Raw genomic sequence first — 19,567 nt, 5'->3', positions numbered from 1 at the left:
ATCCCCCACCCTCCTCAGAGAGGTGATAGCAAGGAGAAAGGCCATCTTAAGGGTCAAGTGCTTAGCCTCAGCTGACTCCAGGGGTTCGAAGGGTGCCTCAGCCAACGCCCCAAGAACCACCGCCAGATCCCAAGTGAGAACCTTGGACCGAGTCGCAGGTCTCATCCTCCGGGCACCACGGAGGATCAGTGTGGACGGGGCCCTGGAGCTGAGGAGGGTCTCGACTGCTCCGGCTGTTAGACCCGCCTCTAGGTACTGTGCCCCCTCAGGGGCCACACGGCGGGGCAAGGGTGAAGAACCCGGCCCTGCGCCTCAGAGGGCCTCAGAGGGACCTGCCACGGCGGGCCGCCCAGGAGCAACATGATGTCGGAGAACCACCAGAACGTGGGCTACGAGCAGTAGGCCGACATTGTCCTGGCGGACCCGCTCCAGAACAAGAAAAGCGTACAGACGTAGCCTCGGCCACGAATGTACCATGGCGTCCAGACCCAATGGGGCTGGAGGAATGAGAGAAAACCATAGCGGGCAGTGCGTAGTCTCTTGAGACGCAAACAGATCCACGTCTATGGGGCCGAACTCTATGCACAAGAGCTCCACCACTTCGGGGCCTCAGCCCCTGCCTCGACAGCAGGTCTGCTCCCTGATTCTGCGTCCCCGGAAGATACATCGCCCTGAGCGATAGTAACCTCTGCTGGGACCACAGGAGGATCTGACGCGCCAGTCTGTACAGAGGGCGCGAGCGCAGACCGCCCTGGTGATTCGGCCACCACCGCTGTGTTGTCGGAACGAACCAGGACGTGGTGGCCTTGGAGATTGGGCAGGAAACTCCTTAGAGCCTGGAACACCGCCAACATCTCGAGACAGTTGATATGCCACTCGGACTGATGCACCTGCCAGGATCCCCTTGCAAAGCGGCCGCCCATGACCGCGCCCCAGCCCGTGAGGGAGGCGTCTGTCAAAATGACCAGCCGGCGACAAGACCTTCCCAGCACGGGCCCCTGGGACAGGAACCAAGTTTCCTACCAAACTGATAGGGAACGAAGACACTTGCGTGTAACCCAAATCAGACGGAAAGGATTTCCCCTCGGGGAAAAACCCTTGGTCCTTAGCCACCACTGCAGGGGTTTCATGTGCAGCAGTCCAGATAGTATTACGCTGGACGCAGCCGCCAGGAGACCCAACACTCGTTGAAAGTGTTTTATAGTGATGGCGTGGCCTAACTTTACCCCTTTCACGGCAGCCAATATGGTGTTGACACGTGCCGGAGACAATTGTGCCCGCATCGTTGTCGAATCCCATACTACCCCTAGGAACGTAGTCCATTGGGTGGGCGCCAGCACACTCTTCTTTGCGTTGAGCCTCAGCCCTAAACGCAGCAGATGAGCCAGAACGGCATCTCGATGCCGAACCGCCAACTCTCGAGACTGGGCTAGGATGAGCCAGTCGTCGATGTAGTTGAAAATCTGGATGCCCTGGAGCCTCAGCGGGGCCAGTGCTGCATCCATACACTTGGTGAATGTGCGAGGGGAAAGTGCCAGGCCGAATGGAAGAACCCGATACTGGTAAGCCACACCCCCGAAGGCGAACCTCAGGAACTTCCTGTGAGAAGGACGGATGGAGACGTGGAAATAGGCATCCTTTAGATCTATCGTGACAAACCAATCCTCGGATTGGATGTGCGTCACGATGGCGGGGATGATGAGCATCTTGAACCTGAATCTCCTCAGAGACCGGTTAGAACCCACAGATCCAAAATAGGATGCAGCCCTCCGTCCTTCTTGGGGACTATGAAGTACCGGCTGTAGAACCGGCTGTCTCTGTCTGGGGGGGAGACACGTTCCACGGCCCCTTTCCTCAGCAGAGTAAGACTTCCTGTCCCAACACCAGACCTTGCTCCGGGCAGACCACAGTCCAAACCACCCCGTTGAATTTTGGAGGGCGGGTTTTGAACTGTAGTCGAAACCCATCTATGGCAGTGCGCAGGACCTACAGAGAAATGTTCATCAGGCTCCGCCAAGCCTCTGCAAAGTCTGCCAACGGAACCAGCTCCTTGGGGCTGGTGGTCGGTGTCTCGTGTGATCTTCTGGTGGACCCCTGAAGCCCCAGAACGGCAGGGGAGAGCCGCCGAAGATCCACGGTGAGTGAGTCTGAACGCCGCCTGACTGCAGACCCTCGGGGCAGGCAATACGGCGTGGACTCGATGGTGGCAGGTGCGTCCCGAACGTGTAAACGGGAGGGGAGAAAGACTCCCCTACCCCAGTCTTCCCTGAGCTCCGTCGGGACTGGATGACGGTCCTCAGATCGCGTCTCTCAAAAGGCTGAGGGTGAGAGCGCCGTCTCGCTGCCCCAGCTCCTCGGGGGGGCCCCCGAGAAGCGACACTCTGCTTCCTCTCCTCTCCGGACATTAAAAGTAAATGGACTCATGTACTTTCCTTTACTGGACCCTCTTGGACCCACCCACCATTGTCTCTCCAAACACTGAGTAAAAAAGCACATTTTGACTAATTCATTTATGCAAGTGGAAACAATTGCCAAATAAATAAAATATGAATGTACTTGTTCGGTGTTCGGCAAATTTAACACATCAAGTACAAATTTGAGGTACTTTTACTTTACTTAGTATTTCCATGTCATGCTACTTTATACTTCTACTCTACTAAATCTCAGAGGCAAATATTATACATTTTACCCCCCTACATTTTTCTACCATCTTTAGCTTCTAGTTACTTTTCAGATTACAATTTTTCATAGAATTCTTATAGAATAACTACATCATCAGCTTTCCCTCCTTTTTATCTTCAGAATGCAAGTGCAGAAAAGTGCAAAAAACTGGGTCACCAGGAGCTATAAATGTAGACCAATAGTCTCAAGGAGGTTACCCTAGTCTTCTACGTAAGCATTCCCTGCCTCTTTCGGACAGTAAGCCCTGGGAGAGCTAACTTTCAATGTCCTTGTGCTCATATCAAAGCACAGGTGAACTCCTCGGAGCTTAAGACCTAAATCCACAACCCAGATAACCTTCAGTGTCTTCACTTCTAACATGTGTCATCTAGGCCCAACAAGATTTCAGACAAACATTAAGGCTGTTCCAGACCTGCTTTAGGAGTGGGAAGACAAGTCTGTTTCAATGTCAAGTCTCAAATTAGTCGAGACAAGTCACAAGTCTCAAGTCACTCAACAAAAGTTCAAGTCATGTAACAAGTCTACCTAGGCAAAAAGCCGATCAAGTAAGGTCTCTAATTGCTTACCAATAATTCAGTTCATTCGGACTTTATCGGCATGGGAAACATGTGAGGCATCTGACTCTTATCTATATTTTTTATTATACTGTGCATTTTGTATTCTTATATTTTAGCCTTAACTTTCAGTTAGCTGCTTATTTTCTAATACGTTGTACCTTTTATTTTTAAATGCATTGTTACTGGGTGTGGCACGATGGTGCAGTGTCACTGTCGCCTCACAGCAAGAACGTCTTGGGTTTGAACCTTGGTCATGCCATACGATGCCTCACAGCCTCACAGCCTCATAGGCAGAAACGCTCCATCCCAGACTTTTATTCTATTGATCCTAATGTGTACATAGATGCCATTGCAGTGCCCCGTGGGGTCCCAAATTAGTTTAACACAAGAAATCAAATCGTGGCCGGATTTGAATCAAGTCTCTGTTGATGTGGTTGTATGATTAACAAAAAGGTGGAGATGGTGGATACTTTTATTATAACCAACCGTCAAAGCTGATTGTCAGAAAGACTAATTGAATTAATTTACAAATAAAGACCAAACTCTATTATCAATCTCTGTCCGGTGACAGGACCACTAGATTGGTGAGTAGTGCACACACTTGGAAAAGCTTTTACCTGATCCAGGCAACAGTTTTTTTCAAAACTAAGGTCTCAGACACAAAAGTAGTCTTGCAAAGAAACATTTACATCTGTAACATTTGTAGATGTCCCTGTTTAATCCCGTAGGGTAATCTAGGAGACATTATAGATACCACACCATCAGTCAGTTATGAATTTGGGATACATGATATTTGATAGGCAAGGTTCTCATCCAGGATGCGTACAAATACAAATGTTTGATCCCCTGCTTATTCATAACTTAACAATGTCTATGTTCTGCAAATTATTATTACTATTCTCATTATGGCTTATAGATATATATGTATTGTGTTTTTATCCTTAACCTTTCCTTCTTCTATGCTTATATTAGTCCGTCCACATTTACTAGGGTTTAGATTGTTTGGTGTTTTCCCTCTCTTGTTGTTCCTCTCCTCTCCTGGAATGTTCATTCAAGGCTGAGAAAGGATCTCTGTTCCCCAAAACATAGAAACCTGGACTGTGTAAATGATGATGCATCCCTTTGCTCGGGGCCAGATGCCTGAAGCTGCCCTAGGCAGCAGGTCTCTGGACCAGCTGTATGTGTTTTAGTACTTCTCTGTTTATTTTCTTTTATTAATAAATTCTTAAAAGACAACGGTTGGTTGTTACTCAATTATTTGCTTAATCCCTCACCAGTAAGAGACAATTTCCACGACAGTCATCACAGGCCTTTGTGTGGAGTTTGCACGTTCTCCCCGTGTCTCTTGAGTTATTTTCACTTAGAGCTCTGACTCAGATGTAGTAGGAGTTCATGAGGCTGATTGAGTCAGCAAAAGCCTCCTCTTGTGCCTCCCCCATAACCCTTGGCATGCACTGCGGTTATCAATATCTGGGACTGTAATTATTCAATAATTGATGAAATCCTGAAAGAAGTACTATTAGTAATTGCGGACAAACAATAAGGCGTAAGACTCTTAAGTTTATTAACAAAAAAACCCTAAACAGCATATTAGGGAATAAATAGTTCTGCCAACATAAACCAATTCCTTAATTTACAATAAATCATAAATGCAATTAAAGCAGATGAAGTCATGTTGCAAGTGAAGGTTAAGAGGCTGAGCTCAGTAGGAGAAGTGGTGTCAGCAGGGGCGCCTTTCCCATCATAGTTCATTGAAACACATTCCTAAAACTGCACTGCTGTCTGGAATGGCTTCCTTTCCCATATGAAACAGGCTGCTTCATGGGAATATATTCACAGGAAACAAAAACAAAAGATAAGTTAACTCTTCATCTTAGCTACACCAGCAGCTGTGTGGCTGCAGGACAACTGAGCGACATTATGTTTAACAGGTATAACGTTGACCATTTTATTCATCTTAGTTTAGCTTGTTCACATGCTAAGATTTGCTAATTAGCACACACAAAGACCTGCTGAAGCTGATGGGAATATCATCAGTTTTGTAGGTATATGGTCAGAAGCCAAAGTGTTGGACAAATTTAAATTTTAACTTAATGACTTAGCTTGTTGAGAATTTAGGGGATCACCAAAGTGACTTTTGGCAACAAATGGCGCTACAGCGATGCAAACACAATTTATATAGCTTTTTTAATTCCTCAGTGGAATAGACTGTATTAGTGTCAATACAAGTAGGGCCACTGGTCGACTACTTCAGTTGGCCTTCTCCTCCCCTTCCGCTATCTGAGTGTTACCATTTTCAAATTCCCAGACGCTACATGAAACAACAAAAACCGTCCCCAAACTAGCAACCTCCACGCTGATAATGGTTACCCTAACCATAATCTGGCCGCTAATGGTACAAACATAAATAAGCTAGCAGCTGTAACCTTTTATAGAAATACAAACAAGCAAGAACTGTTTTTCCCTGTATACCAGAATGATAAAGGATTCGGCCAGACCTTTCTCCAGCACTGGCAGAGTGCTAAAGCTAAGTGTGGAATAGGTCTGGCTATGCGAGACTAGATAATGAGTAACATTAACTGCAGAATAAGAAAAAAAGGATGTCAGTATGTGATTCCCCAACTCTCATATTGACATAGTTGTCACCTAGTCTATATACTACTACAGTATAACAGAATTCCTTAAATTCAGTTATGCCTTTTGTTTTTGGTGTGCCAAGATTTTCAGAGGCTCCATCTGGCCACCTGATGAAAATGTCTGGGGGCGCCACTGTGCTGTGTCACACAGTGGAGAACATTTTGGCTGCGCTGGCTGCCTGCTCGATACACCATGAAAAACACTCTGCCTTGGTGTTTGCTTTTTTTTTTTTTTTTTTATATAAATTCAAATTTTTACATCTTAGAAAACAGAATAGGGGAAATAGTCTGGAAACACAAATTATTTTCCATACTCTTTTTGTTTTTTCATATATTTCTTATCCATACCTCTCCGTACAATGTAGAAACCTAAAGTGCAAACATTCCACACATCGCATGAGAATTTTAGTTTTAACAGGTGCTTTGTCATCACTTTCTTAAATCAACACTTTTTTTTGCAAACCAACTATACATTTATCCAGCTAACAAATACAAAAATGATGCCGCAGCCTGATGTAATTTCTTTTTGTAAGCTGAACAACTTTGCTGCTGTCCATCTAATATCTTATAGAAAAGACAGATTGGTCGCAGCATGGTTTTATGATTGCATTAGGTTTAGACGTCATAGTGTTTTGCTTCTATCAATGAGTAACATGTCTTTTTTTGAGCTTGTGTTTGCATCTTGCTGATGAAATGAGGGAAATCAGTGTTAAGGAAGCCATCCTAGACTAGTACGGTGCAACACATCCTGAAATGTCACAGTAGAAATGTACAATTATTGCAGTGATCAAGTGCTTCTTCAGTCACAGCAGAACCACCCCAGGATAAATTAGTCAAGCAACAATCACCAGCGCTTCATCACACAAGCATTGAACAAATCCCACAATGGCAATAATCAACATTGCCTTAACCAGCCTGTCTGTACATGGTTTTATATCTGCATGTTATTCCAAACACAACAGAGACATCCTTCATTTCCTGCAAATACTCCTCCTCCTTCCTATTGGTCAGTGGGATTGCGTGGCCAGTGTTATGTGAATCGGGGGGGTTGAAGGAGTCGTTGGCGGTACATGGTCTGCTATCTGGAAGAAGTACATCTGGAAGAAAAGAGAAACAAAATGAACTATTTAGTCAAAGTTAAATGTGTACGACTGATGTGAGGCTACATTCACCTAGCTCACTAACCTTACAGCCGACAGCCAGCAGTGTGTGCAAAACCACGATGGTCGCGACTGTTGCCACTGCCATCACCTTGGTGTCGTCACGGACAACGGGCCAGAAGGTGAGGACCAGGACTGAGCCAGAGATCACTATGGCAACCAGGATGAGTGTCCAGCGCAACCACTCAAATGGTATGATCCACAATACCTGGAGATGACAGGTACATTGCTGATTACTGATGTCTAAGGGTTCAGACCTGACGTGTTTGGTTGATTTCAAAGACTGGTGCGTTTGTCTGTTTATTTCTGTTCAATTAGGCTCAAAGTTGTCAACAACAGGACCGAGACCGTCTGAAAAGAGGAGTCCAAATAAACTCAGAAGAGGTCTCTGGTGGTCCCTTTGTCATGTGAAAGCTAAACAGACCAACCACAGGATTTGGTGACATATATATGATTTTAGCAAATTCAAAAGGGAAAATCCATCAGCTGATCATGAACCACTGACCTCTATGAATGGTGTATAGCCTATGTAAAATCCCTTGATCACTACATGAGATTTTCCATGTATGTATGTATTATAGGCACTGTATTCTGGATTCAAAGATGGCGCCCACGCACTTGAATAGAAATTGTTTGCAGAATACATAAGCCAAAAATAAGATATCTAGCTTCCAGGTTTGCTTCTGTGGTGTGGCGCCAACTGCACATACTCATTAGTGTTTTTCTACGCCTGTGCTTTCCTGCTAAATAAAAATTGCTTTTCCAGGCTCTGGGAAGGTTTAGCAAATACAAAACCTGATATGACTGGCCTAAGATAATGTTAAAAAGATGAAACCGCTGTTCTTAATTAAGGAATCTTAGTTTTTTGCTCTTACAGCTTAATGTTTGCGGAGGCAGTCACACTACATCGCTTTTTCACTGAGGGTCCAAGTTCCTTCATGACTAGGGAAACAACAGCAGCAAATGTCAGTTTTTCTGACAGAGAAAAAAAATAGATGGATGGAATTTACAGATTCACCCTTGTGTCATCACCAGAACACTTAGTGTTCTATACTGGAGTAGTTTATCTAGACAGACAGCTTATGATGACCCTGACATCTTTTAGTAAAAGTCAAAACCCAGGAGAGAGTGATGGACTCACCGAGGTGGGGATATAGATGAAGAGGGAGTAGCCGTAGACACACACAGTCTCCAGGAAGGAATAGCCTCCAGTCTGCCTCTCAGCCCCTTGCCGCCAGGTCAGGAAACCCCATAAACCAATTGGCACCAGCCAGGCATACATGAAGATCACTACTGCAGCTATTGTCACTGCAAGCAAAAAGCCGGACACAGAAAGAAAGCAGACTCAGCATTACTCAGTAAAACTGAGACGAACAAATGTGGGTTAATCAAAGACCCTGTGGAGGACTGACCTCTGTGGAACTGTGGTCTGTAGTGGTAGGCAGAGTCCTCCATCTCACTGAGGAAGGAGGACAAGTTCCCACTGATTGCTACTGAGAACACCAGTGTCACACAGATCCAGAATGGACCTACACGCACACACACGGCACACACAAACGGCACACACATTACTACACCTGATGACTTTCAGTGACTGCTTTAGGTCAATGCCAAATCTTGCCCAGCCTCCCTGTCCCATCATCCGATGCCTACTGCGGTGGAGAGAGTGGACAGAGCAGCCACACTAAGAAGCAGCTAACCCGGGATGGCCAGCGCTTCTCAGTACATCAAGACTTTGACGCACACAGAGGAGATGCGCCCAATACAACAATGTGAAGAAGGTGCTTCACACCAACTCCCAAATTTCTGCTGACTGGTTTGGAGAAGGTGATCTCTGCGGTGTTACAGAGCACCTAACACACTGCCACAGGCTTTGTTCCTTAACTTTTGTTAAATAGTGTTTATATACCCCTAATCTTTATATTCCTACTGCTGCATCGGGCTCAATCAAAGTTCTCAATCAAAGATGCACTTCAACTACAGCGTGACCTACGACTTAAATACATATGACGCAACCCGTTAAACACAACTATGAGCCCTTTGTGTTGAAAAGTGGTTGGGGACATAAAGGCTAACATTAGGGGTGAGATGATACAGGTGTGTCACAAGACTTGATGAAGGTCCAAAACAAGATGAGAAGATTTTTAATACACATGGAATGCTGAACTATATAAGTGGGGGGCTGGAGGTCCTCCCCCAGAAGATTTTGAGCATTTAACACAAAATTTCCTGCGTTCTGGAGACATTTTCTATCAGCTGCTTATTTGTTTTAGCTTAAGTTCATTTTTTTGGCATTACTTCTATATTTAAATTGCATTGATTATCCAACGAAGCTTAAAATCAAGGGCAACTAGACTTGGTTGAAGATACTGGAAGACGTTTCGTCCCTCATCCAAAGGACTTCTTCAGTTCTGAACTGAAGAACTCAACCAAGTCCAGTTGCCCTTGATTTTAACCTTCGTTGGATAACTATGACCTGGATGACTGAGAATCTTCATAAACAATTGCATTGATTGTTTTCGTATTGTGCAAATATACCTTCTCAAAGCCTTTTTATTTGTTTAACATTTCTTGGTGCAACTTATCTTTCAGAACATTTTAAACAAATACTTTCAAGAAGTGACGGGGACAAAATCAGCCATTTCAAAATGTGGTGGGGACATGTCCCCAACGTCCGTAGTGTAAATGACACCTATGTATGAGTCCAGCTTTACTATCACATAAAACATCTTCATAGGGTCTTTAAGTCCACAGATGAAGGGAATGTAATATATAATTGACCACAACTACATTGGCTTACCATATAGATCTGGGTTACTCCTAAGGTGGTGTTTGATAAAGTTCCTTCCAGGTAAAGGCATCACTGACCCCTTAACTCTGTCCAGAACCTGCATTACATGATGGGGTTTCAAGCAAAAGAACAACACTAAAAGCAACATGATAAAATATGTATGTACATTCTCTTCATTTATTTATTTCTCTGAGCTTGGTTTACCATAAATAATCTAAGCATCATATCATACCTGCACTGTGTCCACATTGAAGAAAGACTGATAGTACTCAAAGGTCCAGAAGCCACCAGTTGCTTTCTGTCCCCCTAACAGCTGGAAGCATAGACATCTTTCAGCTGCTGTCCACACAAAACATGAAGACTTTTAACCTAGGTGTCATCAGTCAACATAGATTTTACGCACCTCTGAACTCTCCTCGTGACCCTCCTCATCCTCCGAGAGGTCTAGTTTCACGTCCTCTCCTCCTGCTGCTGCAGCTGCTGTCGTGGCGGTGTTTGAGGCAGCCATACTGAGTGTGGAGGCCCCAGGGTCTGCAGACAGCAGCTCCTCTGCTTCCTCAAATTCTACACAGGCACACATCAAGAAACACAGGGAGTTAGTTATAGCGGTGGTGCTACAACGGGGCCCAGCGTGCACACATTAAGGGGCCGATATGAGCTAATTGCAGATATATCAGTATCTGTGTTTATAACAGACAATCAATGACAATTAAAAAAGAAACGGTGATATGGATCTTTCAATGTTATGAGAGTTGTTGTTGCACAGTTTGTCCACCAGAGGGCGCTCTACAACTCCCTTGTTGGCAATAAATAAGGGTGGGAATTATATATGCCTATAGTGTATATGAACAAAATATTTTGGATACGTGATGCTCATTAGAAATTTAAAAGTTAAAAGTAACGTGAGACTGTTTCTGCTGCCAGAGCAGAGAACAGAGGAGTGAGGAGAAGAAAAGCAGTTCATGCCTGATGAGGTCTACCTGGAATGAAATAATGCATTTAGAATCATGGGAGCTAATTAACAAAGTGTGGATTCCTTTTTTATACTAAAAGACACCAGAGGGTTTGATATTTACATCCAATTATCACCTCAAAGTGGGCTCACGTTATTCTGAGCTGCAGTGCTAGAATAAAAGTGTAAAAGCATCGACACTTTCAGGAATCCTGTCGGGAATGAAACACACTTTGCACAGATTAAGTAAGTACTGTTAAGTACGTATGTCTATGTCAGGATCCAATAGGAATGATGACTGATAATAGAAAACAAGGTGGGTTAAAAGATAACCACTAATCTCACTTTCTATTGGCTGAGAAAAATGAAAAGAGGACATACAGGACAGTTGGATTTTTTCCAGAGGTGATCCTTCGCAGAGAGTCACCATTATGTTTTGTCACACAATATATTTGAGAATGTGATATAAGTGTTTGAATTTGAGGACCTCATTGTCCACTAATCCTTCACTATAGTGTAGGAGACAGTTACATTAGACCAGGGGCTACAGGGAGCCAAACTTTGTGATTTCGCCTGACATGACAGCCTGGTGCAGCTTCACCCCTCAGTCTAAGAGGGCCACACCAACACATGGAACATAAGATCTGATTAGGGAATGAAAGAAGCAAAGCCAGACACACGGAGGAGAAAACAAACCAGCTCTGCAGCAGAGACATGAATTTAAATTTCACAGTCTTCACCTTGAAACTGTAGATCATTTGGACTGGCCATTGCTTCAGTGATCAATCAGCACACTCATGCGATGCCTAGGAGAAGACGAAGAACACGGAGTTAAGAGTTGTTCACATTCTCCAGCTCTCAGCAGGCTGGGCACAGTTTACGAGTCAACTGATATGTCTTCTACTTACAGATAAAACATCTGTTAACTTACCAAGCAGCGTCTATTTAACAATAATACAGTTACATATAAAGTTACAGTCATCCAGACACCTTAATTCTGCCGTAACTTTAAAATCTCCCTATATTATGTGTGGTGATCAGAAAAACAAAGGTTACAACCAACCTGTCCGCAGCAGGATGTCCCTGAGGATGATGGCGTGACAGTGCCCACAAAGCTGTGACAGCTAACACTAGCTAGGCTGAATGCACACTACCACTATTGGTTTTCATTCGTTCGAAGATGTGACGGTAGTTAACGTAAATGTATGCCCATATAGGTTTAAAAAAATTACCGATAATATTATTACACAGCTAAAGAATGTCTTTTATAGCTAGCGCAGTGTAGTCTCTATACATCCATGGTGTAGTTGACACGTCTTCCGGTACACGTCACCACGTAAACAAAGCTGTCATGTGGACCATCTTCCTTTTAGAAGTTGGTTTGTTTATTAAATATAGCGTATTGTGTAATGCACATATCTGTTTTACATTGTATGCATTTACAATTTAAATAAAAAAACATATTTTCATAATTTTGTTGCAAGTACTCTTTCAATTCAAGTGACAGCAAGCGGAACGTTTTGCGAGGTAAAGCTTTCTGTCGGAAGATTAAAACCGATTCACGTTCTGGCCGCCATTTTGGCTCCATGTGAGCTGTCTTCTTGACAAGCGGGATGTTTGTTCTGCGTGAAGGTGACCGTAGTAGTGAATAAAATCTGTCAAAATGGCTTCGTTGCGTGTAGTGAGGAGGATGTTCTGTGCGGCGGCAGAAACAGCGGCTGCTCCGGTCGCAGGCAGCAGATGGGAAAGACTGAAGAACAGTAAAGCTGGTGAGAAACTGAGCACGCACGACAGCTAACGTTAGTTAGTGTAAGGTTCCAGGGACACCGCTAGCTAGCTTTTCACATACATGTTCATGTAACTAACCATTAGTTTATCCTGCTACCTAATCCACTGCTCACATGATGTTTGTTGAAGGGAAACGTGATAAGAGTGATGTTCTCAAGGAGCTGCTGTAATTGCGATCATAAGCCGATGAAGATGCTGATTCCCATGCTAAATTAACTGAAATGTGTTTCCTTCATAATGTTACAACTGTGTGTTGGTGGCTTGACACAACTTAAGCATAGGTGTTGTTATCAATCATGTCCTGGCTCTTTTCATACCACAACAGCTGACACTGACTGGCATAGCTTAGTCTGTTCACTGGGCTGGACAATAAAACAATTGTAGTATGAAAGCAATATAATTTTTTCAATATCAATATAACAAATGTTCAATTAATGTTTGATTTTATTCACTTGTATCATACACGAATTATGACTTTTTCTTAAGATGTTTATCTTGATGAATAATAATTGTTTTGAATGTTCTGCCTCTGATTTGTGAAGTGAGCCACTGTTTGGCCTGAAGTGTTGACCATAAAGAAGAGTTTAAACCACAATTAAGCATCAGGTTTCTTCTACTTTCACTCGGGAGCAAAAATCAGCCTTTAAACTCGACAGAAATACCAATTTGATACTCATCGTATAATTATTGATATTTAAAGATGTTAAACTTTTTATCGTGATAACATTTTTTGCCATATCGTCCAGCCCTACTGTTCACCACATGTCAACTCCGGGGAGACTGGTGTTCAGTTTGAGTGAGGAGGGTCTGCGTGCCATGCTATTCTAGAGACATTCATAGGAAATCACAGCTGTAAAAACATTAAATAGGACAAAGAAACTGGGTTTTCACCACTCGCTTGAAACTGCAATGAAAGCTGCAATCTGTGGCCCCACATGGTTGGCCCCCTGGAGCCGGTTGCACCAGTTGTTTATACGTTTAAACCTAACCTAGTTATAACTTAAGTGTTTACTAAGTGGAGGTTTTTGCGTCACTAAATTAAAATGTGTTGCACCACACTGTGGAGATTAGTTATTACTTAATTACATGCAGTGTTTCTTGGGGAAGCTTAAGAAGGCCAAATTCCCACACCAAGTTCTTGTCAGCTTTTACAGAGGAGCAACAGAAAGCATCCTGACTGGAAATATCACTAACATGGGATGTGCACGGCCCAGGACTGGAGGGCTCTGCAGCGGTTGATTAAAACCAGCATCACTGATGCTCGGTAGATAGTAGTACTCCTCTATCAGTTAAATCGGTGAGGCGAGGTGCCTACGCAGAGCCCAAAGGATACTAAAGGACAGTACCCACCCAGCCACAGCCTGTTCACCCTGCTGCCTTCTGGGAAGAGATATAGAAATATCTGCTGTCACAGCACCACACTGCAGAGCAGCTTCTTTCCTCAAGCTGTGAGACTCCTACATTCATCCTCAGCACTGCAACATGTAAAATAGTTGTTGACGTGTTTTTTATTCACCCATCGACATTATTTTTGTCGAAGTTTTCCTTTTTTGTGAGTAGCATAAAGGGAACTACAACTTAATCTTTTACACAACCCTGTGTTGTAAAATGATAAATAAATCGACCATGTTCCTACTGAATAGTTAGCTAAGCTGAATTGTTTTCATTAGATTAGCAGACTTATTCTAAACTACATGAATACTTTGAACTCTGAAACATATTTTTCCCTGTATGCACATAGAAATAAGCAGCTGCCATTACAAAGTACGTACTGTTGCATGCAGTATGCATACAGCTGGGATGTACTACTTGGTCATAACATTGCGTCTTGAACTTTGACCCTCTTGCTCATACTCATGCTGCGCAAACTGCAACAAATGACCACATGCGGTAGGACGTCCTGGTGTTTTTGGGGTACTGCGTTTGAGATGCTATGTATGTATTGGGACACACTAAATCTGCACCCTTCCTTCTGTCTGTAGGTGTCTGGTGTCGCGGCCTGGTCTCTGACTACAAAGAGGCATGTCGGGAGATTGTTGTTGGTACGTGGGAGCGACCGGTCAAAACCTCTGTATACGTGACCCTGCTGGGCGGGGCCTGGGCCTGTTTCTACACAAACCCTGACCAGTCGTCCTTTGAAACCGCCCTGCTGGAGCGCTCCAACCAACTGGGCATGCTGTCACCATGGATCCGTAATGCGACCTCTGACGGCCACGTGCAGAGTTTAGTGAAGCTTCGTAACGAGGGCCAGCTCCACCATGCCAGCCTGGGTCTTCTCTCTCTGGTTTACCGAACCGACTACGACCCAGACACCGCACTGTACGAAGCCCAGTGCTCCAATCTGTCATTACCCTGGAGGGAGCTCCCTCAGCGCGTGCTAGATGTGGGCTTTGTTGGCCAATGGTGGATCCTGGGCTCAAAGATGAAGGACTATGATGTGAACGAAGACGAGTTCAAGCACCTGCCAGCGCACATGCAGGTAACCTCGCCACCCAGTGTTCAGGAAGTGGAAAGGAGTGAGAGGTTGCACAGAGAGTCGTGGTTTGCCGTGACAGTGGAGGACGAGGACAAAGAAAGAAATGTAGTGGACAGAAAGGAGGAGAGCATCAGTGATGAGAGCCAAACAAAAGCACTGAAAGAAGAACAGACTCGAGCATAAGTGCAGTGGACCAGCTGGATACAAAACTGTATCAGGGGAGTTATTCTTATTCGTCATGCAGTGTGGATTCAACAAACCACTTTTAGCTTATGTTCTTCAGCTAGGAATAAAACTATTTGCTGCCACCACAAACCGCCAAGGCAAGAGGACACATTTGCGACTTTTAGTCAAAGCAACCCAAAAGCCTTAGTTGTGTTATTTATTCCAATGTGTTTTTTGTTTTATAGAAAGCATTGCAAATCATCTATACCGTGAACCATGTGTCAGTAAATCTGTCAATTATCTCCAGATGTCTTACAATTGTTTTATCTCACTTGTCTCACACCTCTAATAAAAAATATAGAGAGCCTTCAGTCTTTTACTCCGAAGGGATTTTAAGAAACAAATGTGTGATGCTTTTTTCCCACCCACTTTTTTTGCGTACCCACTTTCCTTCAAACTGCTTGTTGACCTCTTCTTAGTTTAGTATTTTCCCACATTTCCCTTTAATGCATTTTGCTGTGTTTTCTGTACCTGTAAAAATATGTCTCACCAAGCAATACATCAACTTGTCCCACTGAGTACGTTTACACTGGAATTAGTATTTCAGTTACAATCCGGTATCCCACATATGTGTTTGGGAATGTAAACATATGCTGGTTTCTTAAACCTGGGTAGGTCCTGTTTTTTAGAAATTAAAATATTGCTACCGGAGTAGTCCGTGAGAAACCAGAATATTACATGGCATTTAAACACCTTATTCGGGCCAGTGTGTGTCATGTGGGCTGGTGCTTCCTTAGCTTCACTCAGTCATTTGTCAATAAAACTACATTACCAACATTTCAGACTTATTTCAGCAAATGGATCAAAATAACATTATTTATTTGAAAGTGGTACATTAACTAAACTGGGTTTTCCTCAACTGCTCGGATAAAAGCAAAGAAAATGGCTGTTCAGAACGCACCTCTGGGTCTAATACACAGTATACCTCAACATCTTACACACTGCAAGTTTAATTCATTACGTTACAGACTCTTATGAGAGAGACAAGACAGTGAAAATATGCCCCACTACAACTCAGCAGAAGAGTACAAATGTAAACTGGGGCGGCTGTGGCTCAGGAGGTTGAGTGGGTTGCCCGTTAATCCGACGGTTCAATCCCCGGCTACTCCAGGCTGCATGTTGAAGTGTCCTTGGGCAAGATACTGAAGCCTGAATTGCCTCTGGTGGCTGTGTGAATGTTAGTTTCTGTTTGAGTGTGTGTGAATGGTGAATGCAGATGTAGTGTAAAAGTGGTTGAAAAGACTAGAAGGGAGTTATACAAAAATAAACAACAAATCCTGAATATGATCAAAATCAGGAGTGAAAGAGTAAAAGTTCTCCATTCAAAAAAAGAAGTAGAAGTAGCAAGTACTTAAAGTACCAAGTTTTTAAGAACGCCCCTGTGACTAATATGATTTATGAAATTATATTTTTGTTGACATTATTATATGGAGAAATGTGTCTTTGGTGAAACTGCTCACAGACACCTGGAACATGACAAAGGGCTCCAACTAGACACTGCTTTTTGTAAAGAGGTCACAAGAGGCTGAGAACAACTGCTTCAGTCTCTGTCAGTCTCTGACACTTTGGTGTCTCTCACTTTATGGAGTCAAAGGTGAGACTCATGATGTCACTGATCTGACTCACTGGAAGGGGCTATCAGATGTCACTTTGTCACAGTTCAGGGGCCAGCCTGTGGTTCTCAGTAGTTAACTGGATTTCTGTCCAGTCTGTCCGTGGCCTGGTGTTTTAGGATGTAGCCACCAGAGGGCACTCTATTGCAAAATAATTTATGAGCCCAGCCCCAGCAGGTTCATTGTTATGGACGTTGGTTAACAACCACAATTTCACATCCCATAAGACTCTAATGTGGATTAGTGAGCACACATTATCAAACATCAGTAAGCCATTATATGATGTGATCTGAATGAGGTTCACAATCTGATAATGGAGCTGCAGAATCACTTTAAGATCTACTGTCTGATCTGCAGTTTGATACGTTGAAATGTAAACACAATAGGTCATTTGAAAAAGCAATCTCACCTCAAAGACAATTCAGTAGCTGTTCTTTCAATTCTATTACATGATATTCTTCGGCAGATGGACATCATGGCCCAGATATCATGGAATTTCAATTTCAATTTTTCTGAGCACTTTAAATGAATATTTTGACATTTTGAGAAACACACTTAGGCTATTCACTTTCTTGCCAAACATTAGATGAGAAGATTTATACTACTCTCATGTCTTAAGCTAAAGATTTTACTAAAGAGAGCAGGCAATTAGCCTAGCTTAAAACAAAGCTGGAAACGGGGAAAGCTAGTCTGGTAACATGTTTTTATACATCGGGCTTTTGTATTGATTAAACAAACAAGATATTACATGTTAATCAGGTATTGTTACCTTTGGACAGAGCCAGGCTGACTGACCTGGCCATATATTCATATCGACCATACAGACATGAGAGTGTAAGCGTAGGGAAAGTCACTATACATATTCTTTAAAATGAACACTATTCCTTTAAGGACTTCTGTGGTCCTGTCTCCTACAGTGGAGTCACGTTAGGCAGGTTCTGCTTCCCCATCAGTACAGAGGAAGAATGATTACAGTGAACAACAACTCTGGCAACGTACGTATGCCATGTGAGCTTAGTGTAGGATAACACACAGACTTGAAAAACCTTTAAAAAACCTTGCAGTTGTGTAGTATTACAAATTGTGCAGAGCATCTTGGTGGCCTAGAGTCAAAATTAGATCTGAACATATTAAGACATTTTGTGATGGGCATTTTCACCATTTTCTGACATTTTATAGTACAAATGATTATCAGTTAATCGAGAAAATAATCTGCAGAGATAATGACAATTATTCCAGCCGGGGGTCTCACAGGTCAGATCCCCCTCTCTCTGTAATCTAAAATAAATGATAGAAATTGTGTTTGGCTTATTTGCTCATAGTGGGGAGTGTGCCGTCCTCCAGCCACTGAAGTGTATTGAATCTGTCATTTTTAACAGCTGCTGTAAACCAACCTACCTGGCTGAAACACTACAAGGAATAAAAACCACAGCTTGGTACATGCAGATGGAGGGTTACAGTTGGTCTCAGGTTGCAAAGAAGACGTAGAGTCATACTATGCTAACACAAGCAAGCAAGCTAACATGCAGATTTATAGCAGGTATGATATTTACCATGTTAACTTTGTGTGTTAGCGTGCTACCATTTGCTTATTAGCATTAAAACTGTGATTAATGCTAATTAGCAAATAGCAGAGTCGAGGCTGATGGGACAATGTGATGATGGCACTAGATGAAAAGTCACCAGAGTGATTACAAATGATCTTGAATGGAATGTGAATGTCTGCACTAAAGTTGTTGGCGATCCGTCCAATAGATCAACAAAGACATTTCAACAAAAAGACAAAATGTCAACCCGATAGTGGCGCTAGAGGAAAAGTCAGTGGATCACCAAAGTAGTTGAGATATTCTGTTAGGACCAAAATGGTGGATGGAATGACCGGCCGATTGACTGACTGCCCAAACGGCTGACTGACCGTCCCCTAGAGCCCTGCTGCTAAAAAGCATTATGACCGCTTCTGTTCTATTTGCTGCTGTAAAACATCAAGCATCATCATTTTAGCATTAATGTCTTGAAATATAAACAAAAGATAGATTCTCCAATACTGTTTTACAATCAACTTCAGTTCATATTTTAGCACCATGTTCACATTTAGCTGTACCACAGCAATTTTTTGAGGAAGTGAGTGAAAAGGTACAAAAATCTGAATGTGTGGTGTCTGTCGCTTCCCTCCTGTGTTGCATTCTTCCGAGCTTCTTCTGTGTGCATCTCACTCAATCTTTGCCTTATGACCTCTATCGACCCCTGCGCTCCCATCCATCCTGCCCCCTCCGCCACACAGACAGCGAGTCTAGCCAGAGGGGTCAGTGAGGGCGGTTACTGTCAGGTGGTGTTTGAAAAGCATGCTGTTTTTTCTTTTCTTTCAATGCAAAGACAAGATTGGAGAGGCGAGGGACATCACCTGACTGTCTTCAAACAATAATCTGCAACATTTTCACGTGTGTAAATGCACGTTTTTGACAACAAGTGTATTGATCTTTAAGGTTTATTGCAATTTCTTCCAGCTAATAGTTTGAAAACGCCTCACTTTACTGTGAGGGAATTTGGAGGGTTCAGCCTGACATTACAACCAAATCAGGGAACGGATATCTTGAAACACACGACAGCTTTAATGTTCATCTCAGTGGGTGAAACTGTCTGATTGTGCTTCTTGCCACATGAACACATCAAGCTCATGATGTGATGCT

At 43.3% G+C, this 19,567-nt stretch overlaps 2 protein-coding genes across 2 annotated transcripts; one reads left to right on the top strand and one right to left on the bottom strand.

Moving 5' to 3' along the window:
• Positions 1-4,779: 4,779 nt before the first annotated feature.
• On the bottom strand, positions 4,780-12,116 carry yipf2 (Yip1 domain family, member 2). The gene is made up of 9 exons (XM_038709874.1): positions 11,842-12,116; positions 11,519-11,584; positions 10,230-10,390; positions 10,059-10,139; positions 9,836-9,923; positions 8,448-8,564; positions 8,177-8,343; positions 7,061-7,243; positions 4,780-6,972 (listed from the first exon to the last, which is right to left on the bottom strand). The coding sequence occupies exons 2-9, from the start codon at positions 11,547-11,549 to the stop codon at positions 6,883-6,885; spliced, it is 918 nt and encodes a 305-aa protein (XP_038565802.1). The 5' UTR covers positions 11,550-11,584; positions 11,842-12,116; the 3' UTR covers positions 4,780-6,882.
• A 227-nt stretch (positions 12,117-12,343) lies between these two features.
• On the top strand, positions 12,344-15,607 carry timm29 (translocase of inner mitochondrial membrane 29). The gene is made up of 2 exons (XM_038709878.1): positions 12,344-12,547; positions 14,549-15,607. Exons 1-2 carry the CDS (start codon positions 12,442-12,444, stop codon positions 15,223-15,225), a joined length of 783 nt encoding a protein of 260 aa, XP_038565806.1. The 5' UTR covers positions 12,344-12,441; the 3' UTR covers positions 15,226-15,607.
• Positions 15,608-19,567: the final 3,960 nt, after the last annotated feature.

This window comes from Micropterus salmoides, unplaced genomic scaffold, assembly GCF_014851395.1.
Source record: "Micropterus salmoides isolate LMB-PRFRI ecotype aquatic unplaced genomic scaffold, ASM1485139v1 Ms_hic_scaffold_10, whole genome shotgun sequence".
In the NCBI taxonomy this organism is placed as follows: domain Eukaryota; kingdom Metazoa; phylum Chordata; class Actinopteri; order Centrarchiformes; family Centrarchidae; genus Micropterus; species Micropterus salmoides.
Note: the sequence above shows the minus strand (reverse complement) of the source record. Positions and strands in the feature narration are given on the sequence as shown.

Coding starts and splice junctions, on each gene's coding strand:
- yipf2 (XM_038709874.1), bottom strand. CDS start 11,549: ATGGCCAGTCCAAATGATCTACAGTTTCAAG. Junction 10,391..11,518: donor AAATGATCTACAGTTTCAAG/GTGAAGACTGTG, acceptor GTGCCTGTGTAG/AATTTGAGGAAGCAGAGGAG. Junction 7,244..8,176: donor TCATCTATATCCCCACCTCG/GTGAGTCCATCA, acceptor TGTCATCTCCAG/GTATTGTGGATCATACCATT.
- timm29 (XM_038709878.1), top strand. CDS start 12,442: ATGGCTTCGTTGCGTGTAGTGAGGAGGATGTTCTGTGCGGCGGCAGAA. Junction 12,548..14,548: donor ACTGAAGAACAGTAAAGCTG/GTGAGAAACTGA, acceptor TTCTGTCTGTAG/GTGTCTGGTGTCGCGGCCTG.